Raw genomic sequence first — 26,812 nt, forward strand, 5'->3', positions numbered from 1 at the left:
TACAAGAGGAGGGAGGCCCTTGGCCACCTGTCTCAGCAGCAGGGACTCCTGCCCCACACTGCTGCCGCGTAGCTGTTTCCTTGACTGGCTTTCCTGGGAGGCTCACCGTCCACACCACCTCTTTCCTGGGGCCTGTGAGCGGGCAGGGGGCGCAGGGCTTAGCCAGGGGAGAGCATGATGGCCTCGGTCAGGATACTTGGGCTTCGGTCCCGGCTCTAGAACTCTCTAGCTGGGCCTCAGTTTGGCTCTTAAGTTTCCTGGAGCTAGAGAGAGACCACTTTCTCCCCCAAAGCCCTCTAGACCCTGAAGAACTCGGACCAGTTTCCCGTTTCTTCGGGCGGGCAGTTGCCACAAGACAATTCCTCAGGAGGCTATGCAACCAGCAGGTGCCAGCGACCCAAACCAGGGTCTTCAGTGAATCCCGGGTCTGCAGCAACAAGCGCAGTTATGGCTGGCAAGTGACAAGAGAGCCGAGCGTCAGTACGTGATAGCTTTATTGAGCACTTTTGTGCCAGGCACTAAGCTCAGTACCTAAGTTCCCACCACCGGTCAGCGGTGCAGGCCCTGTGGCCCCCATGTTACAAATGAGGGGGACGAGCATGGAGGCTCGCCGCCTGCAAGGGGCAGCTCCGGCTTCTTGATCCACATTCTCAATTCCCAAATTACACCAAGGTTCATGCGGAAAGCCCCCAGCACCATGCCGGCACATACCAGGCCCTCAGGAAGCTATTCTCCCTTTCTCCCACCGACACCGTGAACCCCAGCCCCGGGGAAGAAAGTTTGCAAAGCTCTCTCCTGCAGTCCTGGATCTCGGTTTCAGAAGAGCAGCTTTGTAGTGGCTGCCAGTGGCCAGCGTGGGGTCAGCCCTGCCCGGGAATCCGACTCCATGCCGAGACAGGGGGAGACGGGGAGACAGGTGTGGTCACACGCCCGAGGGCCTGGCCCTGCCAGGCTCCCAACCCCCCCGGGGCTGGATTCCTCTGAGGTGGGGCGCAGCCCCCATCCTTCCCCGCTCTGACTTTAGTCTGCCTATTGCCGAGGCTGCTCCCGGCCCCCGTGTGGCGAGAAGAGCTGTGTCGCTAAGGGCCTGGCAAGGTGCCCACTGCCCACCTTCCACCACTCAGCAGTGCCTCCCAGCCTGTCACCTGCCATCTGCCCCGTCCATAAGCCCGCAGCCACCTCTCTGGCCTCAGGTGAGGGAACAGGCAGGAGCCATTGGCACCGCGGCCCAAGGGACCGCGGACGCCCCCCTTGGCCTGGGCTGCCCTTGGGGCCAGTCTGGGTGAAAGGCACCAGGTGGGGGCTGTGGCATTCATGTGCTCCTCCACAGCGACGTTTGTGCCCAGGCCGGGCCGGGCGGGCCTCCTCTGCCCTCCCTGCCACTGACCCCCGGGGGCCCATCTGTAACATGAAAACCATGATCCGGCTCACCCACCTCGCCGCACCGACGTAAGCACTTGCAACCAAGGTGTCTGATGCACTCGGTGAACAGGCATCATCGGGGGTCTGTCTAGCTGCTGGCGTCCTCTCCCCCTTGTCCTAAGCCCCCCTGGCTATCAGCAGTAGAGAGGAAGGCGACCCCACCTGACCTCCAGGTGGTCAGACAGCAGGTGAACGCCGAGGAGCAGAGGAGCCCAGTGTGAGTACCCTGGCTTCCCGTCAGCGACACGGCCACGATTCGGTCTCTCCAGGCCTGGGGCTGCCGGGCTCGGAGGAGGGAGTGCAGCCGCCCGACTGCACCGTTGTGTGCCTCCAGACTGTCACATAAATCAACCTGGGCTTCATGATGCTAATAAATCTGCGTCCGATATTTGGTTTGGAGCCTGGGGCGGCAGGAATGATTTAATCTGCTTTGTCTTTAAGCAAGCAGGGATGTAACTGGAGAAGGGTAAGTACGGATATTTCGTGTTTTCAGCAAACAGTTGGGCAGCTCCAGGTAGGGCCGGAGCCATGGAGTGCCTGCCCCCCCCCCCCCCCGCCCCGGGAGCCCTCCCTGCTCTGCCCACCGGGGGCTGCGGCCTCCTGGAAAGAAGACGCCGTGGCAGATGGGGAAGGGTGGTCTGGTTTTCACATGGATGGAAAATCACAATACTTGGGGACGGACTAAGATGTGTGACAACAGTGAAAATGCAGACCACGGCCAATCACGCACGACCCGGGGTGCTCACAGGTGGCGGCCAAGGGCCAGGGCGGGGGGTGGCACGGCCTATGGACTCCCCAGTTCCTACAAATCCCAGGTCTTCCTCCCTCTCCCTCCAAGACCACCATGGGCTCCCGGAGAGCTAGCATGGTCGCTCTGTCCAAGATATGAACACTGGGCCATGCAGGAGGCTGCAAAGTTTCCCGAACGTGGGCTGAGCAAGGCACCGAAATAAAAAAGGGGAGGGGGGCTGGGGACCTGAGACCCCACCCCAGACAGGCAGCTCCAGGCCAAGCTGCTCTGGGCTCCAGGACGGGTGGGCCAGACCCAGGGCTGGGGGCACGCCAGGAAGGGTTAGGAAGGACCCCCAGGTCCTGAAGCAGAAGGCACATTGAAAATGCAGAGTTCACTAGTCACCTGTCTTTCCAAGGAAGGCTGGCCCAGCAGACACATGCATGCTTGTGACAGGGATGGGACCACGGAAGAGCTGGTGAGGTGGCCAGAAACCCACTGCTCCTTCCATGAGAAAGTGCCCCATCTCACTCCACAGCACCCAAGGGTCATGGAGAGTATGAACAGAGCACCCACAGTCTGGCTCAAAAGGGAGGGGGAGCAGGGACAGCCAAGCCTGCTGCCCCCCACAGGCCTGACCTCTTAGAGGGCGGGAAGCAGAGCCTGCTCACGGCCACGTGCTCACGGTGCTCCCAAGCCACTGTGATGGTGGCTGGGGGTGGCTCCCTTTCGTGCTCCTTATACACTGCCCCTCGGTAACTGCGGGAGACCCTGCGGGCCCCAATGGGGCAGTCAGGAGAGCAGAGGATCCCTTTGAGGGGTCACGGGCTCTGGGCTTTAAACCATCTCCCGGGCTGAGTCATCACGGGCTCAGGAGCTCAGGACAGGCGCTGGCACCTACGGCAAGACCCTCACAGCGACAGGCCAGGGACCCTGGTGCTGACCAACACTTCCTGTTCTTGCCTCGGGGGCTGGCCAGGCCCTCCCGGGGAGCGGCACCTGGCCACTCCAGGCCTGAAGGGAAGGCGGGACCTGCCTGTGGCTGGCAACCCCCATGGGGAGGAGGGTTAGGGCCTGGGACTCACCCTGAGGCTGCGGCTGCTCATGGAGCAGATTCCCCAGACAAGGGTGCACGAGGGTCTGGGACAAAGGAGGAGGGGGCGTGGTGTCTGCTATAAATAGTGGCAGTGCCAGCACTGCGTCCCCACCGTGTGGGGGAGGAGCCTGCCCCTGGTGGTTGTCTGGTGGGACCTGTGTGTAGAGCAGGAGACAAGCCTGGAACCTGGGGCAGCTGTGCGCCCAGGCTGTGGCTGGGGTACCTGGAAAAAGGGTCACCTGGCAAGTGAGGCGCAGTACAGACTGTGCGGAATCCTGGCGGGGGAGAAGACCCCCAGCCGGAGATGGGAAGGGGCCCCTCCGAAAGTCCGGCCTCGCCTGCCCCAAGGAACCCTGGGAAGGAGCTAGATCTAGGCTCTGCAGGGGTGAAGGTGAGTGGGGGCGCCGGAGTGGAGCCCCCACCTCTCTTACCGCCAGACACATCCTGCCATCAGACCTTGGTCTCGCTGAGGACGATGTTGGCGGTGACGAAGAAGAAGCAGGAGAAAGCCCAGAGCAGCACAAAGCCCACCCAGAAGGTGTGGCGGAAAGGGGACCCATGCTTGTTGACAGTCCCGTAGCCCAAGGTCAACTGGGTGTCCTTGCGGCAGTGGTACACCAGGAAGGCGGGGATGACGTACTGGATGCCCGTGCCGGCGTAGGCCCCCGTGATGCCCACCAGGGACTCCAGGTCATGGGTGCAGAAGGCCACCAGCACCGGGGGCAGCAGGGTGATGGCGGGGAACACCACGCGGTCCACTATCCAGGGGTACGTGCCCCCCTCGCGGTGGAAGAGCGTCTTCCAGTTGTTGCGGAGGGTCACGGCGATGATGGGGAAGTTGGTGCTGATGGTGAAGACGGGGAAGAGGCCCAGGAAGAAGCGCACGGCGGCCACGCTCACGACGTCGCAGCGCGCGAAGTTGAGGGTGTACATGTCCATGAGGCTGTCGCCGCGGAAGCAGAAGATGGCGGTGAAGCAGAGGAGGCCATAGAAGGCGAGGATGAGCACGTAGTCCAGGAAGACCAGGCACGTGAGGTGGCGCTTGGAGGACACAGGCGTGACGAGGGACGGCAGAGAGTGCTGGCACATGAACGAGTAGACGCACACGCCGAACAGGTTCCGGACCCCCGCGAGGTCAGCCGGGGGTGGGTGCCCCTCCCGGTGCCCATGCCCGATGCGGACCAGCGCCAGCACGATCATGATGGCAAAAGCTAGAAGACAAGGGGGCAGTTAGCCCGCTGAGTGGAACCGGCCCCTCCCGGACAGCTCTTGGTTTGGAGGCGCCCGCCGAGGGGCCGGAGCTCCAGAAGCGTGAAGCTCACGTACCCTGATGGCCACGTGGTGGCAAAGGCCAGCAGTGGCTACTGACCGTGCTCCCTCTCCCCAGCGGGTGAGGGAATGTGCCTCTCGGGGGATCTGGGCATGAGAAGGGGCTGTGCTGGGGCAGTGGGCAGGGCGGCCCCACGCTGTCTTCTCTGAGGAGTGCATGCTCCTGGCCAGGCGCTGCCCGGCTCCCTTGTGGGGCCTCTGCCGCTCCCTGGCTTGGAGCAGAACTCGTGTTCACTCTCCCTCCCTCGGCTTAAAGAATGTATGTCTGGGGAGGTGGGGGGCGTGGAGGGGTAAGGGGTGCGGGGCATTTGGGAGGACGAGTCCTCTGGGGCCACGGGCATCTGCTAGAGGCATGTGAGGGGGAGAGGGAAAGTGTCGGCAGCTCTGAAAAGGGGTGGGCGCCCAGGGGCCTATAGCAGGCAGGAGGGTGCCCACGGTCACTCGAGGGGAGAAATGGTACCAAGACCGATGTTGGGGAGAGCTGAACCCCCTGAGCTGCTGGGCTCAAGGCTGGTGCATGGTCCTGTTCTCCTGGGGCTGGTGGCAGAGGTAGGGGCCAGGGGAGTGACTGTGACCTGGGTTTTCTAGAGGGGAAGGGGACCTAGGACTCTCTGTTCAGAGCAAACAGGGTTCCTCCTGGCTTTAGCCGGCAGGCTTCTACAAACAGACCTCCTAGGGATCTCACACCTGGAGCTCCGGAATGTAAGCCCTGCTACCCAGACTGCCCAGGATCGCCACCGTTCGCCACTCAATTCACACAGGAACCGCCGGCCCCATCTCGTTTTGGGAGTTCACAAACCCCTGTTGTGTCTATTCAGACCAGACCAGAGGGCCCCTCTGGCCTGTGGTCCGTGTCCCTTGACATCTGTTTCTGGGCCGCACAGGCAAGCAGGAAGGGGCAGCGGGCTTTAAGAGGCCAGCCTCTCTGAGGCACAGGGCCCCTCCCCACGGGAGAGGCTGGGGGTCTCCCCACCATCCCCTTAGGCCACATCACACCCCCTGGCCTCCTGGCAGGAGGCCTTCCTCCTGGGACTCACAGAAAGCCAGACCAGTGTTTTCCCACAATGACACCTGGGAGTGGGAGCGACAGGAATGTCATCTATTACTGTTAATCAGAACTGTCTGACACAGGGGACAGGAGTGGGGGGGAGGGGGGAGCAAGGGAAGAGGCCTGTGCAAACTGCCAATAAAGATGATTTGTTTCCTCCTCAGCCCGCTCCAGTCCCTGCCACTTGCCTCCAGGGGCGCCGCGACCCTTACTGCTCCAGAGACACTGCCTTCCGCGCTCCAGCAGGTCAATGGGAAAGCGGCAGCTGCTTGGCTCCTCCTGCGGGGTCTTAGCCCAGGGAGCTGTCTCTGCATTAACCCCTGGCAGGTGGAGAGGGGTGACAGGACAGCCCGGGACCCCGGCAGCCTGGCTCATCAGATGTGTGGGGCTGAGTGCAGGAGGGAGGTGCAGGGCAGAGATCGGTGTGGAAGACCCGCACCTCAGGAAATTGCTGGGCCAAGCTGGAGGTGGAGTCCCGGGGGCCAGAAAGGGTTACAGCTCGGAGCTGAGCAGTCAGGTGCCTACGGACAGGGAGGGCTGGGGCCGCCTGGGGATGAGCTGTTCAAGAGGCTGCCGCTGACAGTTCTGCAAGATTCAAACCCTGCTCTGCCACCACCATCTCACATGTCACCTCGTGACCTGGTGCCACTCGCAGCTTGGAAAGAGGCGCGTGGAGAAACCTGTCCCTGTGGCTCGGCCTCAGGGCCCTGGGTGCGGTGGGAGAAGACGGAAAGCCAGCAACCCCGAGTCACTGAGTCAGGGCTGCCTCCAGCCCCGGATGCTGGCTAGGGCCTCTCTCCCCACCTTCCTCCTCAAGGCTCCAACTCCAGGGAGTGGTGGGACACACCGGCTTGCTGACTTTAAGGGGAGCTGTCTGGGCAGCCCTGGGCTTTCCTTACCGCAAATACACCAATTTACGGAGGTTTCCAAAGACAGGAGACGGAGTTTTTAAAGCACACGGAGGGGTGGGCAACCTCCATCCCGAATGTATAGCTACTGACAGGTGGCTTCTGGAGTCACTGTCTTGGGAGCTGCGTCTTTATGTCAGTGATGATATGGGACATTTTCTAGAACTTTCAGGGCGGCTTACAAAGGCATGGCTATGGGAGATGAGAAAATGTATGTCACAATCTTCTAGCTATAATTAGGCTTACATCACAACACTATCACCTGGATTAGTCACCCACCTTGTTCTCTTACTCAAGTCTATTTCCAAAAATCAGATCCACCCCCAAGGGCTAGATGTTGGATCCTATCCAGGAATGAAGATGCCAGAGGCTCTCGGGAGACGATTCCAGCATGGAGAAGTGGCAGCTCCTGGAGAAGGTCCCAGAGGGGGACAGTCTCACCTGGGGGCCATCCCCCGTGAGCCCCACCCCCGCCAGCCGCACGCTGTGCCACTCTGTGGAACGCTCACACAAGCTGCACAGAAAAGCAGAGCTGCTTCGTTTGCCCCTGGATCCTGACCCAGTGCCTGCCACTTCATGCTCCAGTCAGGGGGAAGAGGGGCATTTGTTGGAGCCGCATGTGATGAGCACCCTGCTCCAAGCTGAGCCGCTCTTCCAAGGAGCAGACGCCCGAGGAACACTGCCGGGGCGTGGAATGCACTGAGGACGGGCTCTGTGACAGGAGCCCCAGCAAACCGTGGGAAAGGGCAGTGGAAGCGTGAGGCCGGTGAGCCCTTTCAGTCTCCCCACCCCTGCCTGCCCTATCACGGCGAGGACACAGGGTGGGTGCTGGCCTGTTCTCAGGAGTGGAGAGGCAAGGGCCAATGTTCCGGCCCGGTCTCCCAGTTGGCAAGTTCAAAAGAAACCAGGGATACCCCAAACTTCATGCTGTAATGGAGGGACAGAGAGAGAAGGGACGGGAAGGAAGGAGGGCCAGGTCCTGGACCGGAGGCGCCAGGACTCACCCCTGCACTGCTGTCCGGCCCCTCCCCTTGCGACCACACCCCCTCGCCCCTGGCTCTTCCCTCCCGCGGCCGCTGGAGGAGCAGAGTTCAACAGCCATCTTCTAGATTGATGGTCCCGTTCCTGGGAGACAGCTGCTCCCCTAAACTCATGAGGCCTGATAATAAATCAAGATGAAAGGAGGGTGACAGGCTGGGAGCAACAGACTCTGTCAGGAAATGTGACAGAGAGCAGGGTCCTGAGTGTCCACACTGACGCCCGAGATGGCTGGCCACCACCAGACACGCTTGCACCCACCTGGCCACGGCTGTGTGGGAGGTGCCGATGGACACCGGACAGAGCAGTGAGCGCTCCCTGACGTCTTGGTGACCGGGGCCTGCGGTTCCCAGAGGGCAGGGCTGGCCTGACTTCTCTCTGACTGCACCACCCCCGCCCCCAATGCTCAGAGAACCCAGGGGAGGGGATGAGGGTCACAGCCCACACCCACCTGCACCCTCGCTGGAATTCACACAAGGGCAAGGAGGTGCAGCGAGTTGCCGGGGAGGGTTCTGTGGTGGGGAAGGAGGGGAGGGCCTGACACATGTCACAGGAGGGGTGGCTGTCGGCCTTGGGAGGCACAGCTGTGAGGTGATGAGGCAGGACAAGAGACTTCTCTTTAAATAGCTGAAGTAACAGCCCGTGTGAAGTTGCACTTGTTCCGTGTAAGTCATGGCTCGGCTGGGACCACCCACCCACCCACCCAGCCAACAAAGCCGTGCTGCGTGCCCACGTGCCCCGGCACTGTTCCGGACCCCTGGGGACAGTGCACTGAGCAAATACAGTCCCTGTCTCTCGGGAGCCCACCATCCAGGGAACGGACAGAAGTTGCAGAGACAAATTACAATGAAAGAAAGAACTGGTAACAGCCACATTAGCTGCAGGGTAGGTGATGAGATCCCCACTGTGGGAGGGGTCCCAGTCCTGTCCAAGCCCATGGGCAGAAGACCAGCCAGAGGGAGACCAGGCCTCAGGACGCCATTCTGGCAGCAGGAGGCCGGGCCCCCCAGGAGCATCTCCGTTTCTGGCCTCCCTACCCGAGTGACTTGGCCTGGAGCAGTGTGCGACCCTCACATGCTTCCTCTGGCAGCTGCTGAGTTCCAGCTTCCGGCCTCACCACATCCACTGGCTTTGGGGCACAGCCTGTCCCCTGCTCTTGCACGTCCAGTCCTCGGGAGCCCTGGGCAGATGGCTGAGCAAAGACACCTCCCTTCCCTCTCTGAGGGCAGGTTCGAAGTAAATTTTACACCAGGAACGTCCCGCGTGACAAGGTCAGTGTCCCATCACGGGGACATCGGCAACTTCAAGCATGGTGGTCAAGGTGGTACTGGGTACCAGGTGTCCTCGCATTTACCCAGCCACTAACTGGGCTCTCAAAGCCATCAGAAGGGAAACCCTGCTTTCCAGACTTCCTGCTCCTCCTCTCTCTCCAGCAAGAGCCGGATAAGCAGCCCGGCCAGGAGCTGCGGGGCCTCACGGCTGTCTGTCCCCACAGCCCCACTCCTCTTGGAGAATAGGGCAGGTGGACCAATACCCTTTTGAACTCCTGCCCAGGGGCAAAGGTGGTCCCAGTTTACAACGGGAGGAGTGCGAGACAAGCAGCAGGGCTCAGCCTCCCCTGGGTCCCCCTCTCCTGGGCCCCTCGCCCTAGGGCCTCACTGGCTGTGGGAAGCCATAGGTGGGCCAGGGCCTCCTAGGAGAAGCTGACTTGCTCTTGGGACAGAGTGGGGGACGAGCAGGGGTCTGAGGGTGGGGTTCCGGTTCTGGTTCCAGCTCTCCCTCCACGTGCCCAAACCCATCCCTGGGTAAGTGAGCAAGGGCCAGCCTGTGCTGCAGGGGTGGATAGGGAGGAGCTCCTTCCGGGGCCTCCAGCAGCAGAGAAAGTGGTGGCTGACACTGACTAGGCCTCTGGGCTCTGGTGAGGCTCTCCCCACTGCTCGTGGAGTGTGGGGGAAGCCTGGGTAGGGCTCCACTTTCCTTACAGAATTCCAGGGTTTGTGTGGTGCGGGCATGAGCTGGGCCACCTCCCCTGGCACCCCTGGAGTTGGGGAGCATGGGGCAGGGCACTCCTTGCCTGGAGGGGGGCAGGGCAGAGCTCTCCCTGGAGCCCCCTGCCCAACCCCTCAACCACCCCCAGGATGTCCCCCAGGCCTTCCCGGCAATCAGCTGCTGTATCCCCTCTCATCTGGGCCAGGCTGCTTCCTGGAGAGCCGCCCCTCAAGTCCCTGACCTCCGAACCTGGCCCCAGAAGTCCCGAGGCTGTGGTAGGCCCCAGCCTGTGCTGCCCCAGATATCTTGCTGTTCTCTGAGCTCTGTAAGTGGCTTTAGCTCGGACACATGCGAGGCGGAGGCCATCCGTCAAGGCGGCTGTCACGAGATGGCACTCTCTTCTCCAAGCAGAGAATCAACATGCCAGGGCTAATGATAATGCACGGCCGTGCTGTGCCCATCCCCAGAGCTGGATCTGGGGCGGACCTGGCACCGGCTTCCTCCTTTACCACAGCGCTGCCCTCGGAGGATGCTGGGCACAGATGTGTCTCTCCTTAGGCTGGTCGGAGGTTGGCCAGGGCCTCCTGAGATTCAGGAGTGCGGGAGGGGGTGGGAGCTGATGGGGTGACACCTGGCTGAGCTGAGAACAGCTGGAGACAAGCAGTTTCAAAGCCCCTAAGCAGCACCAGGTGACAGGGCATTTGTGCCTTAACTAACAGGACCGACAGGGAACCGAGAACCGTTTCGCAGGCTCCCGAGACCCCCAGGGCCAGGGGCTCACTTCCAGAAGCTCGAAGTCCCTGGAAACCACCACGGGGAGGGAAGGAGGCTGCTGCTCTTCCTCTGAACAAGGTCAGCTTCTCAAGTTACTCTGGATTCAACCAGGTCCTGCCACTGAACTGTGTCATCTTGGATGGTCCTGTCACTTGTCACTGTCTCTATTTACCATCTTTAAAAGTGGAGGTGATCACGGCGCACCTCACGGAGGATGGGACAAGATGGAGGAGCGAAGCACCTGGGGGGAGCTATCCTTCAGCAACATGGAAGGCACTTTTATCATTGCAGAAACCTCATCTCCCATCCCGAAAACCGTGGTCGTGGGCAGGGATTCTCCTCTTGCTACAAGGAGGGGAATGGGCTCATCCTAGGGACCCCACCTGCCCTGGCCAGGTCAGGTGCAGTCATAAGCCTTCCAGGAACATTCCCTGTTCTGGGCCTCTCTGGCCCAGGTGTCAGACCTGGGCTGCTCACGCCTGTTCTGTGAACCAAGCAGCTCCCTCTTGCTCCACGTAAGGCCAAACAAGGACAAGGTGTCCCCGCCACTCTGTCATCTGGGGGGACCCTGGGTGTGTGCTCTTTCTGAACGGGGCTGAGACTAAGGAATTATGTTTGGATTTTGGGGCTCACATTGGTCCATCCTCCTTTGGCCGTCACCCTCCCACCTGAGCACAGGCTGTGGGTCAGAGTGGGGGCTCCTTTCATGCCCCCAGAAGACAGGATATCCCGGCCTGTCATGCTGGGAGGAGTCCGCTTGGCGAAAAATGAGAAGTTCCCTCACAGACGTGCTTGTCTGCAAACGCACGTCAGGCCGGAGTCAGATTTTATCTCGGGCCGTAAGACATTCTGGGATTGCTGGCCTTGCCTGTAGTAACTTGTGAAAAGTCACCTGTGTTTCCACAGAAGGGAGGGAATTCAAAGCCAATCGAACTACCTTCCCACGCTGAGTCAGCCCCTGTGGTTTCTGGAGGACTCCAGCTCTGTCGTCCTCATGGTCACTGTCGTCGTCATCATCATGGAGAAAGAGAAGGACACATCTGGATAATTAACTTACGGACTGAGGTTCCACTCTGCGGCTATATTATTTATTTCAAAAGAGGCGCCTGGCCGGCTCAGTCAGCAGAGCATGCGACTCTTGATCTCGGGGTTGTGAGTTTGAGCCCCATGTTAGGTGCAGAGATTACTTAAAAATATTTACCTCCGAGAACTCAGAGCGGAGTTCCTTTTTCCAAGTGTCCTGGGAGGAGGGGGCCGTGAGGAAAGAGCAGGTATTTGAGTCTCTAAAACTATCAAGTCTCAAGTAGGAAATCAAGCGTCTGGCCTTTCCGTCCCTCCCCTTCCCACACCCTCCAAGCACGGCAAGTGGCGCCGGGGAGGCAAGTGTCTCCATTTTTCATTCTTCCGCTGTCAGAGCGCAGTCTGTAATGGCTGGAACAGCGAAGCCGTGGGGCCTCTGGCTAGGAGCCAACTCATCTCCCTCCGAGACTGCAAACATAAAACTTCGGCTCTGTCACTTTTCCTGAAAGCCGCTCCGTCCACTCCTCTTGTTGTGGACTGAATTATCTCCGCCTCCAGCTCCCATGCAGAAGCCCTGACCCCCAACGAGACTGCTTGGAGATGGGCCTCTAAGGTGGTGACGATGGTTCAATGAGGTCATTAAGGCCCTAATGTGATGGGACCCACGTTCTTATAGGAGAAGCAAGAGGTGCCAGAGCTGTCTCCCTGCACACAGAGAAAAGCTTCCGGGAGGAACAGCAAGATGGTGGCCGGCTGCAAGCTAGGAAGAGAGGCCGCACCAGAAACCAACCCTGCCAGCACCTTGATCTTGGGTTTTGAGCCTCCAGAACCGAGAAAGTAAATCTCTACTGTTTAAGCCACGCAGCCTGCAGTATTCGGTCCTGGCAGCCTGGGCTGACGGGGGCATCTCTCCAGCACCAGCCAGACGCACAGACAAACCAGCACGGAGAAGGTGCGGGGAACACAACAAGAGACAGTGCTACAATGAGGCAGCTCAGGGGTCCCATGCTGCCGTGGGCCCCATTAGCTCTGAGACACCCAGGGCTGCTTCTGATGCACGGCTGAGCTTCACTCTGGCCCACGTGAGGTCCAGTTCTGTGCAGAGACACACCTGCAACCCCTGCCACTGGTCAGAGGCCTCGCCCTGCTGATCACAAGCTGGGCTTCACCTCCTTCCCCTTGCCAGTGTCCAGGAAGCTGGCCCACGACCTCTTGGCCTCCTGGGCCGGCCAGCACACATCTCAGCCACATGCAGAGCAAAGCTGTTGACAACAAGGGTTGCTCACAGAAGCGGGGTGGCCGTGTGGTGGCCTTTACTTGGGGCCCAGCAGGGCTCCTGGGTCAGTCCCATTAACGAAAGGGGCAATCTGGTGGCATGGGGCTGCCTTTTCAGCGAACTTTAACTGGGTGCCCACTCTGCCCTGAGAGCAGGAAGACAGAAACTCCAGCTTCCTCTCCTTCAAAGTGCGTTTGCAGAGAGAACTTTTAGAAAACCAAGAATCAAGACCGAAATGAAACCTCCGCAGAAAGGTTTTCTTGGATTCCCTCCACTGGCTGAGGAACGAGAAGCCGCACACTCGATGGCCCAGAGAGGGGGTGGGCGGGGCGATGCTGAAGGCCAATGCTGGCTGGCTGCTGAGTGGGGGTGGGGGTGCCGAAGGACCCCCTTCCCGGCCCTCTGAAGAGCACTGGTTGAGGGGACAGCAGTGAGTGGCTGTGGAGGAATTCATATACCACGCCGGCATGTTGAGCCAACAGGATGTGGGGAACAGATGGCCCAGACGGAGAAGACCCCTGGCTGCTGGTGGTGACAGAGCACAGCAGTCCCGCCACGAGGCGCTTGGCTGAATCAGTCATGGATCTGCAGGGGAGTCAGCCAAGCGGCCGCAGAGAATTTCGGGGACAGGTAAAAGCAGAGCCCTTACATTCCCAGGTGACGGTCCCCTCCTGGGGACCTTCTGCTTCTTGGGCCACCACCGCCGAGTCCCACCTCTCCCTGCTGGCTTAGTCTGGAAGACAAATCTGGGGCACTTGCTGGGGGGAGGAAGGGAAAGCTGGGCTGAGGAGCTTCATGAGGTTCGAGTCTGCCCACGGACGCTCGGAGAGGCTGGAGCCTGACCCACTTTGAGGGGAGCACAGAGACGGGCGTGATGGGCACCACGCTGCTCTGAATACACAATCAGAGAAAGGAGCCCTGTGGGTCCTCACCAGCCCAGACTGAGGAGGGCTGCTGTGCTCCAGAGCAGTCTTTATTAGAAAGAATCAGGTTTTTAATAACACCAAGTGGGGCACCCCGAGCTGAGCCAGGCATCTGCAGCGGAAGCTGGTAATGGGGGGGATGCAGTGATGCCGTCTCAGCCCCTCCTGCTGGAGAGCTCATGCCAGCCATCCCAGGTCGGGACAGTCCACAGTCATTTGCTTAGGGGTTTAGGGCTCAGGTTCTGTGGCCATAGCTACCGGGCCTGTGGGACAGCACTTCTGGCTGTGTCTCCTACTGACCACTGACAGAGCAAGAACCAGGACCTAAGAGGAAGCCCTGGGCCGTTGCAGGAGATGCACCTGCTTCTCATTTCTCTCAGGCTCAAGCTTCCTTGAAGGTGGTGAGGGGGGAGGCCGGTGGGGTGCAGGGGTGCACTGGGGACCGGCGCTGGGGTGGAGCAGAGGGAAGGCTGACAGAACCAACCAGAGAGGCTTCAAGATCTTACTGCCGGGGCCACAGATCCTTCTGGAGGTGACCTGGGCCACGTCCCTGATCTCATGGCCAGCCCCAAGGGAGGCTCCTGCGGAGGCCACCCCTGGATGTACCGGCCAACAGAGATGCTGATGGTGGGGCCCCAGATCGTGGCTGCTACCCGGGGCCAGGCACAGAGCTAACAGCCCTCTCCCCACGATTCTGGATCCCATTTTATCTTCATGGCTGCTCCATGGGGGGAGTTCTGCCCTGGCCACTGCCAGACAAGCAACCTGGCTGAGGCAGGCGTGCGCTGTCTGTGCACACTGGGACCCGCGAGGAAGGGACAACGGGACGAGGCGCCACAGCGAAGCCTCGGGCTGGGGAGCCTGCTGCTGATCAGAGGTGACTGCTGAGTGACGGGACGGCAAGCAGGGCTGGTCGGGAAGTCCGGTAAAGCCCGAACGATAGTCTCACCTGCCGGATGGCACCTGGAGCCCATGTGGGCACTTGTGAATTCTGAGGCACCTGGGCTGCCCAGAACTTATCTGGGGAGCAAAAGAGAAGAATCAACACCGACACTTATCATACAGCTTCTGGCATTTTCCTGGACAAGTGGCTATTTGCAAAGGCCCATTCTGGCAGCAGGAGGTGCTAATAACTGGAGGAGGGTACCGAGGTGGCCACGAGCAAACAAGCAAGCGCCCTGAGCTCCGGGGGCCCTGCTCAGGGCAGGGCTTCTGCAGTGTTCCCCAGCCTCATTTCAACAGATGGCAGAACAAATTCCTAATTAAGCACAAGAAAGTTTCCGGCTCAGCACATTTATTTATGATTTTCCGGTCCCTTTGGTGCTCATTCTTCCCTTTTGTCTTCCTAGAACCCAAGTCGGCTTATTGCCACCCTGCGCTCCCGCTCGGCTCTCTTGGACAGTCTGGGCCCTAATCTGGGGAGAGGGAAGGGGCAGGGCATGTGGGAGTGTGGGAAAGGAGGGAGGGTCAGGGGGGGACACGGCCACACAGCTGCTTCTCAGAAGCAAAATGAAAGGAGTTCATTGCAAACTGACGACTTGGCGCAGACTAGAGAGGACAAACGGGGCTTTGGTGCTTTCTGCCTTTGGAGGTTTCTAGAAAAACCACCTGGGGTGAGCTTGGGCCAGAGGAGAGACCCCCCTCTCAAACATCCTGCGGGCAGACCCCAATCCTTCCTACAACAGGGCTGCCTGTTTGCTGGTGCCTGGCAGCTCCCTGGGACTCCTCCATCCCCTTCGTCCCCTTCCTTGGCTCCATGCCTGCGGCCCCCGGGGCCACGATGAGGGAAACCCCTCCCGCCACCATGGAGGAAAGGCCCAGGTGGCTCCCATGTCCGCTGCTGGGAACTTAACCCTAGGCTTGGCTACTGTCTAGAGTTTATTAACTGGGCAATTTTTCTTTCGCTTCGGAGCGCTTTGCATCACAGAGAGGTTAGCTTTCCAGGCACAGGGGTCTGAGCCTCTCCGGGAGAAGAATGACTGCCTGCACGGTCACCCAGAACGCCCTGGAGAACAGTGCTGCGGAGAGGCCAGTGCCATGTGATTATCTCTCAGATCGAAGGGAGAAAAGAGGTGGACAACTTGCAGTGACAACAATGTCACCACGCAAAAACACAAGAGTGGGTGACCTTCACATGCTGCTCTCTCCCTCGGGCCCTCACTGCTGTCAAGCACCCCTCTCAAGGCCACTGTCACCTCACAGGGCCCAGGAGCCCGAGGGAGGGAGACACGGAGGATGCCCGCTGCAGTCCCCGGGACTAACCAGCCTGGCTGCCCGGTGGGAGGGGCTCTGGTTGGGAGAAGGGGAGGCAAAATGGGGTCACAAGGGGGCAGGACGGTTCTACTCTGAGAGGAGGAGAGGACTCCGAGAGCAGCGTGGAAAGGGAGCAAGGACTGCTCTGAGAGGCTTTTGAGCCCCCTGGGGCCCTGCTGGCAACGGAAGCCCAGTGCCTTCTCTGCAGCGGGAGCTGAGTTTGGAGGTGTCTCCCACCCTGTGCTGGGACAGGCACTCCTTATTTACCACCAGCCTCCTCCTCTCCCTCTTAACAACCTCCTTCCTTGTAATGAACGCATCACTCACCAGATGTAGGGAGGACTCGGGTGCGCTCGACAAGCTCAGGGGTGTCTCGGAAGCTATTAACGGTCACTATCTGGGCAGCCCTCTCGTGGGCTGACGCGGGGATTCACCACGCCCCCACCCTGCTCCTGCCCTCCCTGGTGAGGACTACTGAGATGGCAGGTCAAGGACAGCCAGTCCGGAGTGGGGGCGGGGCAGGACTTTCGGGACCGGCTGTCACCTGTGGCCTGTCGGGAGCAGAGGAGCGGTGACAACAGAGGTGGGTCAGGCCGAGAAGAGGAGGCATGCTTTTCTCTGAATACTGCTTTACTGAGAAAACTTTTCCTTCTGAAGATCACTAGGGCTTACATTTACTTCTTTTTTTTTTTTTTTAAGATAATATTTATTTGAAAGAGAGAGAGCACAAGCCGGGGGAGAGGCAGAGGGAGAGAGAGAAGCAGACTCCCCACTGAGCAGGGAGCCCGATGCGGGGCTCGATCCCAGGACCCTGGGATCATGACCTGAGCCAAAGGCAGACGCTTAAGCAACTGAGCCACCCAGGGGCCCCTCATCTACTTCTTATGAGCAGACTTAAAAGGAGAAGGGTGGACAGCAGGGATTGTGATCTCTGCTGATCCCAACTTTGGGATGTAAGCCCTCCTGGGACCCAAAGGGGCTCCATTCCAGCACCTAATCCTTGGAGCCAGCATGGTCCTCATCTTGTAAGTAACGAGTTCTCATTTTTTCCCAGGTGGTCACGTTACTTTAACCCGGGGCTTTGAAATGTGTGAATAAAATTTGCAAACAGCACCTGGAAGGTGCATATAGGATTGGACCAGCTGAGTGGGGCAGACTAGGAATCCCGCTCCATCCAGGTCTTGGACTAGTGTCCTCCTGCTCCCTTGACTTGGCTGGGTGATGGAAGGACAGGTGTATCACGTTACAGAGGCCTCAAAGTTAACATAGCAAATGACTCAGTCCGGCTCTCAATTCCGTGCAAGGAAGGACCAAGGTGGAAAGAAGTTACAGGCTGCCGAGTCGGGCTCAAGACAAGGCAGGACTCCCCAGTGCTGACAACCACCCCTTCCGAGTGGAGCAGGGGCCTTCCCTGTCGTGAGCTCCCGGGAAAGAGGCCACCTGTGTGTGTGCTTGCGGAAGCAGGGACTACACTGGATGACCGCCGCGGTCCCTCCCGACCGAAGACGCCAGGACCCCCAGGACGCAGTGGCTCGTGTACCGGGATTCTGTAATCCTGAGCAGGATGTGCCAAAACTGCCGGAAATCATTTTTATCAGAAGCTGTTCTGTGCTCGCCATGATCTAGTGTTGAGGGCTGGCATGGAATGAGGAGCAAAGTGCGCCCTGAATCCTGATGAGGGGCCCTGGGGCAGATGCAATGGCAAAGGGAGCTAGAGAAGAGGGTCAGGAGGGAGGAGTCCCAACCTCGGGTTCCTTGGGAACCTCTGTGTGGGGGCAGGCGAGGTGCCGGAGGCTGGGCAGACCCCCTCTGCCAGCCTCTCAAACAGAACAGCAACGGTATTCTTTGCCTTTAGACCAAAACGGGAATACAAACGATCCCAGAGCATGTGCTGGCCCACAGGGACCCCACAGCCTCCTGTCCTGGGGCTAGGGGGCTCAGCAGCTGGGGCCCTCCGGGACCGTGCGGCAGAATGAATGAGCTCCCTACCGCAAACCTGCTTTAGGGGGAGAGACCCTCAAACACCCGAGGACGATGGCGCTCTTGCTCAATAGGGCATTAGTCAGTCACAAGGCATCGTAGATGGTGGGGGGGGTCTTTCCACGCCCCACCGTCCGGCAGAGCGGAGCCGCTCTCGTGCCCTGAAGGGAGCTGAGCCTGACCCAGTGCTGGAGCCCTGGCTCAGCCTGGGGGACAGAGGGGACCCCGCACGCGCGTGGGAAAAAGGCTGGGCCTAGCTCAGGCTCCGTCCACACTACGTGATCTTCGTCGGGGCTGTGTTTCCCCTGCCCCCTCCTGGTTCTCGGGAGTCCACGGAACCCCCGCCACCTTCCAGCTACGCCGTGAGCTTGCATGGCTGTCTTGGAAAGGGTAAGGAAGGGATGAGAGGAGAAAGGGCAGACTCGAGAGGTCTCTCACTCACCAACCCATCTCATCAGGGAGGTCAGGATCTGCAGGTACTTGGTCTTCTGGACGTCAAAGAAGGTGAAGGGTCCAAGGAGGAGAGTGAAGACAGCCTGGGTGACAGAAACAAGTGTGAGGGGTGCAGGGGCTGGGCGCACGTGGCACACCGCGCATGTGTGGGGGAGGACGCGCTGTCCACACGGCCTCTGCCCCTGGCGGCCGGTCCTAACCGCGGTGTGCACCTGGGCCGCTGGAGGCGGCTCCCTGGGGGCCAACAGCACCGCTAGGGGAGTTCCCCCGGGGTGCGACATTAATCCAGAGCCGTGCTCTGGGGCTGTTCCTCATGCCTCCTGTCCCGAGACAAATTTCTGGGCAAGCCCCAGGCAACACCCCAGGGACATCGCCTGCTACTTCTCTTCAGCAAATGCCCAGGGTTCCCGGCCCCACACAGAACTGGGCACGAGTCCCGACGAGGTGTGAGACAGCAGGAATCTGAGGATCTGAGAGGAACCCAGGTGCGCCCTGGGCCCCCAGGTTACTGGGAAGACAGCACATAGGGAGGAGCGGACGCAGGGGCCCGACTACGCAGCGCAGCGGAGTGAAGATCGTGCTGCAGGCTCAGAGGAAAAGATCAATCGGGGTGTCATTACTCAATGTTTGTGACTTAAAGAGAAGGGAAAGCCTGGAGAGCCAGAGCCAGTGGCTTCCAGGGCAGATCTCAGAGGCCTATCTTGGACCAAGAAGAGAAGGGACCTCAGCCAGGAAAAGTGGGAGCTGAGCTTGGGGCTCAATCCTCTTTCCCTGTGAAGAACAAGGAAAACCAAGTGGTTACTCAGAAAAAAAAAATTCAAACCGTATCTTAGAAAACCAGTCCGTGGGGAATTTGAACCCTCTCTGCAAAGGAAAATGGGGGTAAGCCTGGCACGGCAGAGCCGGGCTGGGGGCTGAGGGGGGTTAGGATTTCCGTGCCAAATTGGTTGCTCAGGGAGCAGAGGAATTAAAAGCTGCCGGTTGGCGTTATGACGATGGTACCATTTCCAATCTGCCACTCGGAAGCAGCAGAGGCAACAGACCTTATTAACATTTACACTGCGCATTTTATCACGTTAACGCTAATGACGCTCGCCAGAGGCGCAGCAGGCGGGCGCCCGAACGTGGGAAGCACGGCTCACTATGGCGAGTCGGGCTCTGGCCCTGTGATCTGGGGGGAGACATCACAGCTGCTCAGCCTGGCGGCCAGGCCCCCCCACCCCCACTCCCCCGTGACAGGGTGACAGGCAGGCGGGCGCTGGCGGAAGGGGGGCTGTGCCCGTCCCTCCCCCACCCCATCCGCAAGGAGAGCGGGAAGTGGGAGAAGCTGTGACCTCTTATCCAAGTCCATTATCACTGTGAGGATGACACCAGAGACTAAAGTACCGCTTAAGGAGAAGGCTCTAATTAGCTGGGGGACAAGGCCTCCAGGCAGGCTCCAGGGCTGGGAGACTTCTGGAAAGGGCTTTCTGCTGGGGGCCTGGAACCAGCTCTGCTTCCGCCAGGAGGAGGGGAAGCGCCATTAGGCTGGGGTGCCTGGGGGAGAGCGGGGGGTGCCTGGGGGTGAGGGGGATGAGGGCGGGGAGGCGGCGTCCCCTGCAGGCCGGACTCAGTGAGGCAGTCAGCAGTACCACCAGCCTGTCCTTCTGGAAAATAACCACTTTAGGGAAACTTCAACAGAATTTCTTTCTTGAAGGGTGGGAGAGGGAGAGCTCTTGAGGAAGCATACATACAGAGCCACTTGCCACAGATGTTTCCAAACAACTGTGGCCTGCTCAGACGTGGACTTTGGTGCGTCCCGGCAGGTGTGGGGGCCTCCCCTCCGATCTGCGGTGCCCACCGCACGTGCTGGACATTTGCTTAGGGGCAGCTTACGTGGGAGGTCAGAGCTCATCTTTGAAGCCTAAAGACTGGTTTTCAGAAGGTTCTACTATGTATAACTGAGGTGGGGGAGGCGGGGGGGGGTGCCAGGCAGCAGAACCAGCCCCAAAGGCAGGCAGGGAATCCTGCTGCTGCAGCCTGCCAGGTCCTTCTCAGAGGCTACACCGTCTTTATCCTCCTCCCGGCAGCTGTTCACCAAAATCCTTTTACACAAGAGGATGCATTTTATAAAACCCGGTAGGGTGGGATCCCAGCCCCCTAAGAGCTTCCCTCTTTTTAAAGACACGAAGCATACAAGCACGAGTGGAAAAGGTCGAGCAAGAAGTGTACGTGAGGTGCCATCCGAGTGGTGGGGAACAGGAGTACAGAGGGGCTCACACCTGCCTGACCCTCCCACGTCCGGTTCTAGGGACGGCAGTGGGGACTGGTTGTGGAGGGTTCTTTTGGAAGATTCGGTCGACAGCTGTGACACCCCTGGTGGGCCGCTGGCCGGGATGTGGTTTTAACGCTCAGGAGCACAGACTGACCGCACCACTCCGCAAGCGGGAAGCACAGGGCCCACGTGGACAGAGCAAACGGGCACAGACCCTTGCACGGCCTCTAGCTCACGCATCGGAGGGAACCTAGACCAAGACACACAGCACAGGCTGGGGCTAATTAAGGAACAGGTGTCCTCTGCAAATTAGTTAGAGCCAGACCCACAGGGGCCGACATCCAGAGCCGGAAAGGACGCCATAGTGTGGCTGCCAGGTCTCTGGGAAGAAAGGGGACGCCGGAAGAGAAATGGCCCCCATGTTCCCAGGGTCTAGCGGGGACGGAGTTCATCTCTGAATGCTGAACAGCCAAGCGTGGCACCTTCTGTTTTCCCTTTCCTTTTTCAAAAAGAAGAGATAAAAAGCCAAGAGACAGCCTATCCTCTTGGGCCTTCTTGTCTAGCCCACATGACATTATAAATTAGCCGGCTCCTGAGCAATGGTCCAACCCCCAAATGCCATTGATCAGTTCAAACTCAGCCTCTGTTCAAGGACTCTCCCAGCCCAACTCATTCCAGGAGGCAGGGACAGCAACTGCTGCAGCCAAACGCGTTCCGGAAAAAGAAAAAGAAATAAAGAACAATTCTTTGGTTTCTAATGAAATCTTTAAATTGGTCACTGGGAACAAAGTCTGAGACAGACCTGGGAGGGTGCAAATGGGGCCGCTCGGGTCTCTTCTTTGGGTCGGTGAGTTTAAATGTGCACCAAAGGCCCCATGGCAACCTTGCCAGTCTTGATGGACACAAGGCAGCTCAGCGGCTAAGGCCCCACCAGCAGTGCTTGGGCATGGCCTTCAGAGTGTCCTGGTCTACACTCGGCGTCTACAGTTCTGCCCAGCTGCCTCTCTCCTGCATCCCCGCGTAGGTTAAGCACACGACGCACCTCCAGCCGCTCCAGCTCCAAACTCCTGGCAACCGCTGACTCCTTCCTAACTCTGTACTAGTGTCCGTGACTGTATAACTTGGTAGCTTAAAACCACAGAAATGTATTTCTCATCGTCCTCGGGGGGAATGGAGCACAGGGCATGGGCTCCTGACCTTGCCTGGCTGGGGCTGTGGTGGGAACATCCAGGGGAACTTCACAGAGAAAGTGATATCTCAGGGAAGGGGAACCAGGTAGGCAAAGGGCTGGGGAGAGTTCAGGACTGTCCCCTTGGGGAATCTGTCCCGATCCCTTTGTCCCTGTCTTCCCCTTCCTGGGGACAGAGCCAGCTGGTGCCAGTGTTTTCCCCCTCGCTCAGCCCCAACCACACCTGCGTCTTTCTTGTTCACTTCAGAACAAAGTCCAGTGGCCCATGATCTGGTTCCAGCCACCTTTTTCAAACTTGTCTCTGAAGATACCAGCCCTAGAACCTACTTTCCAGCAGCCGTGGGCTGCGAGTCCCTCATGTGCCCAGAGCCTTCCTGCCACTGGGCCTTTGCTCAGCAAGCTCTATTTCTGTTGGCCCAAGTTCTGCCACAAATCCCACTCCAGAATCCGCTCCTGCACCCAGTCATTGTTTCCACTTCCCCTCCCTGGAATCAATCACGCTTCCCCCATGAGCCCTCGCCGGCTCTGCCTGGGCAGTGGCTGCGGCTCCCGCACACCATGTTCCCCCAGTGCTGGGCACGGTGCCCCCCCATGGATGGGCTGACCCAACGACACGGGACTAGAGCCCCAGCCCTCTGCTTGCCTGAGACAGGAAGAGAATCCCCTCCTCAAAATCAGTCTGACAGATGTGGGAAAGGCCAGTGTGGGTCGCACTCGGGGATTCCCAGGACAGGATGATGGCTCTGCTGAGACCCCGAAGGGCAGATGCTCACGTCCACACGAGCCGGCTGACGTCTGGTAGCTGAAGGCTAGCCGCTAACTCAGGCTGCCACTTTCCCCTTGGGAGTGGTTCGAAGCCCTGTGAGCAGCCAGCCTTCAGCTAGGGAATGGGAGAAGCACACACTCCTTAAGAGACTGGATCTTTCCGTCAGAAACCCTCGAGTCACAGCTGCCGAGGGTGAGCCACGTCCCCCACCTGCCTCCCTCCTCAACTCCCCCTTGTTTCATCCCCAGAACCAGCCCAGGCCTGGCTGAGGCTCTGCCCTCCGTCGAGGGTACAAAACGGGGAAGCAGGAGTGGGTGGGTCACCCCTGGAGCACAAAAGTGCAGCATCTCTCCGTTCTCCAAATTTCTCTGTAAGGTTAGCCGGTCAGAGAAACGACACGAAAACTCAAAGCTATTGCTCAGCCCACACTAAACTCCAGCGTAACAACAGGTCGAGTCTCTGGGTCCCGCCCCCGCCCTCTTGGCTGGACAAGCTCGTCACCCCCTTTCTTGTTGTCAATTCCACGCAAAAGTCTGCTCCTGCGCGTGGCTGCTGTCTTCTGTTCCCTCACGTCCACTTCAACCCTGTCGTCCTCTGCTGGTCCTGCTGACCACGGCCTCACGACTACGCTGTCCCGCGGGAACCTCACCGCCGGATGCTGCGGGTCCCCGGTACTTTACACAGTGCTCACACGTGCGGTTTCATGTCAAGCTCCTGGCCATCTGTGAAGTCACCAGGCAGGCGATGGTGCCTCATTTTAGTGATGAGGGGGCCGAGGGACCAGGGAGGTGCGCAGGGGAAGAAGGCGGCTGAGAGGCAGTGAGTGGCAGTCTCCTAACCCCATCCCTCTGTCCGTTGCGATCCCTGCACGCTGCATACCATTAGGCTGTTTTCCCGACACCCCCTGTTCCCACATCGAACCACTTCTCAGCCTCATGCCTTTACCCTCGTGATCCCACCCGCTGACACAAAGTTTCACTCTCCGCCTCCCTTACTCTGGTTGCTTTTGCGGCTCTGCTCGGGGACCAGTTTCCTCAGCCCGGAGCTCCTCCCTCGGGCTCTTGACTGGAATAACAAACACACAGTCGGTACCACGTTGCCTAATTCTGGTAGGTTCTGAGTTGCCTTCTCATGGGTTGATTTTGCGTGTGCCCCCCCAGAGTGCCTGCATCCTTGTTCACCCCAACACCCAGGAAGGCTCGGCACACGTGAAATGCCCGCTGAGCAGAATACAGTGGATTTGGTGGAGGAAGCACCTGGTGGAAAGGTGTAACCCCGCAGCGGGGGGAGAGGCAACCCCGTCTTGCTGACTTGCCTTGTACCCTCTACCAGTCCCTCCTGCCATGGGCAGCGTCTGAACTGGCAGAGCGCACAGTGCACAGGTACGCAAGCCACCCGCTTCGCCCAAGAGCGGTTCGCTGTGTCAGGAAAAAGCTCTCTTCCTCCAACAGTTGTGAAATCAACATGCTTTGATTTAGGAAGAGCAAACTGAAGCAGCATTTGCTTTGAGCGGACCCACTGGTTTTAGGAGAGAATGATATTTAGCCCTAATAAGGAGAAAAGGCCCCTCTGAGAAGAGGGGCTCTCAGCTGCCTTCCATGAGCTCATCTCCCTGGACCCCCAGCAAGGAAGGGGCTGGGACCACTCTGTGAATCTGCCTGGCCCCCAGAAGGGGCGATGTCTTAGAAGAAACCTAATGTCAAGAACTGAAGGTCTTCGAAGCAGGGACTCTGTCCATGCCTTCCTCTGGGAGACAGTGGACTCACAGTTCCCAGTCACAGACCGGTCACCCCCCAGTTCTTCTATTACAAAACAAAATTAAAGCCCCAAATCCTGTTCGCTGTCATCTCTTCTCCTGCTGGGAAGATGAGCAGTGAACCGCAGCTTCTAACCAGAACTTAAACTTGGGTGAAATTCAACAAGACCCATAGTCCATCTGGCCTCCCTCAAAAAGGGGCAAGGGCAGGGTGGGGGTGGAGAGAGAGAGACAGAGAGAGGGCCTGCTGTTCATGGAGAAAAGGGAAGACAGGAGAGAAGGATGTGCTAAAGAGACGGCCACCATACAGAACGTCCTAGAACCTCTAAGCCAGTCCACGGGACAAAGACCGATACACCAATTACCTCCTGCAACAAGAAACAGTGAGAAAACCTAGCAGAGAAGCAGTCAGTCAGCCGACTGTCAATACAGCCAGCGAGGGCTCCCTCGAGGCCCTGTCCCCCAACCCAGACAGAAGCAACGGGGCAGCATCCGGTGGGGACGAAGGCCAAATGGTCAAGGCCAGCAATGGCCAGCGAAGCACAAAGGTGATGCTTCCGTGGCGCTCTCTGGCTCCCGGCGCCAGAGGAAGCTTGGGGCTGGCGCTACCACGAATGTGGAGGATGTGGCGGGCCGGGGGGACCTGCTGGATGGCCAGTTCCTGGAGCGCCTGATTTATTTAGTTTCTCTAAAAGTGAGGGCTCTGGGGCTCATCTGCTTGTGGCTCCCACAGTGCAGCAAGATGGAGCTTCCAAGAGACCAGGATTCAGCCACGAGCCGCTGCCTCTGCACACCGCCCATCAGCTCCCGGAGCACCAACATAAAAGGCGAGCCGATCCACTGAGAGCCTTCCTGGTCTAGGGTTTGGGGTGGGGTGGCAGCTTGATTTCTCTGTTATTTTAGCAAGAGTGACAAAGTAACAAGTCTTAGGAGGTGGAATGGCGACACTTTGCCTGCTCTGCCCTAAACACGCGGGGATCCCCAGGGGCTGACTATGGATGACGTGGTCTCAGCACGCACAGGGCTCAGGCCGCTGGTTCTGGCAGAGGTGGGGACGCGCTGGTGGCACAGCTGAGCTCTGGATGGGTCCTGGAGGCTATCTCGAGTGACAAGGGCAATGAGCGCCCAGGTTACGGGCAGCCCTCGTTCCAGGGTGCCAGGGGTTAAAAGTTAATTGGGGTTAATGACAACGCAGCACGAACCCACCCCTAAACGGGAACTGAACTTTCAAGGCGTCCTTGAAGTGCAGCAAAGAAGTGTTCAAGGATTCTATTTTTATTTCTCAAGTGGCTGTGCACATTTCGGTTTGGGAGTTTTTATTTTCCCAACTTGAATGACAATGTCTGGGGATTAATCCATGAAAAAAGGAGATGAGCTCGGAGTCGGTGAGGGGCCAGAGAGGGACCACAGGCTTCAGGGCCATGGGTGCCGGGCTGGGGTTTGCCTCCTGACACCGCCCTGGCTGACCACGAGACCCCGGAGCGCGAGTGAACCTCTCCAAGCACGTCATGTGTGCACAGGTGGCCAACAAACATCAGCCCTGGCCATCTGACCCCCAACGGTACCAGCACGCACCCACGTTCTCACACCCCATCGGTCCTCTAGACACCCCAGGTCAGGGAATGCAAGTAGCAGAGGCCAAGTGAGGGCCTCCAGCCAAAGAAATCAGGTCGCTCCTCTTCTTAATGGACTTCCATCACTTGCACCCAAGTTCAATAGTGGCCTGAATGCTCTGCAGGAGCGTTCAAGTTCTTCCCAACCAGACAGAAAGGATCAGCCATCACGCAGAGGACGGTGAAAGCCCGACAACAGGTGTGGGTCTGAACCCAGGGTGGCAGCCTCGGTGCACCAAGCCCAGCGAACCATTCTCACAGCTCATTTGCCAAAACCCTACAGCGGGATGCACCACACCACCTAGATTCCACAGAATCCGGATCCACAGGGCTCTGTGCGTTCACGTGAAACTCCACAAGGAGGGGTTCTCCCACAGGGCAGAGCGGAGCAGCCACCTTCTGAAGGCCCAGCCCAGTGAGGAGGGGCTGGCCCAGAGCAGGGGCGGAGCCGCGCCGTGGGAGGGGGCTCTGCCAGCATGGGCCGCTGGGCTTCAGACACCTGCCCGACCACAACGGAGATGCGGCAGGCCCTTCACCCATCCATCCAGCCCTTGACTTTCGTTTCCCTGGTGGAGGAGGAGTAATGGAGACAGACGGAGCACACCTTCCCATCCGCAGCACAGAGGAGCACTGCCTGCCCCCTAGAATGTGTTGCTGAGGGCAAATACCGCATATTACTGTCCCTGCGACACTACAGCCTCACCTAGGAGGACTGGGAAATGCTCACTGAGTGGACTGAGAGATGGAAGATTCAGGAAATGCCTGAAAATAAAAACAGATATTCTGAAGAAGTGTGTGTTTTTGGAGCACATGCCCTTCTCCAGCTATCAGCTCACGACGTCCTGCAGCAGAAAACCAAGTCCACTCACGGCAAACGACAGCCCCCTTTGGAAGGCGTGAGTGCGGAGACATGTCCTACCTGCAAAAGGCACGTGTGTACTTGCTGGAAGAGGCCGAGCCAGAGATGCGAGGATGCTGGGCTCCAAGCGAAGGCA

General features: G+C 59.0%; 1 protein-coding gene across 2 annotated transcripts in view; it reads right to left on the reverse strand.

The window, feature by feature from the left end:
- Positions 1-477: 477 nt before the first annotated feature.
- Positions 478-26,812, reverse strand: part of SLC38A12 (solute carrier family 38 member 12) — a 56,062-nt gene continuing 29,727 nt past the window's right edge. For both annotated transcript variants that reach the window (XM_045813954.2, XM_045813953.2), the window contains exons 9-10: positions 18,229-18,322; positions 478-4,459 (exon numbers count right to left, since the gene is read on the reverse strand). In XM_045813954.2, coding sequence (XP_045669910.1) covers positions 3,699-4,459; positions 18,229-18,322 — 855 coding nt within the window. In that variant the 3' untranslated portion in view covers positions 478-3,698. The remainder of the gene's footprint in view (positions 4,460-18,228; positions 18,323-26,812) is intronic.

Source organism: Ursus americanus, chromosome 23 (genome assembly GCF_024610735.1).
Source record: "Ursus americanus isolate L20-20 chromosome 23, mUrsAme1.1.p, whole genome shotgun sequence".
In the NCBI taxonomy this organism is placed as follows: domain Eukaryota; kingdom Metazoa; phylum Chordata; class Mammalia; order Carnivora; family Ursidae; genus Ursus; species Ursus americanus.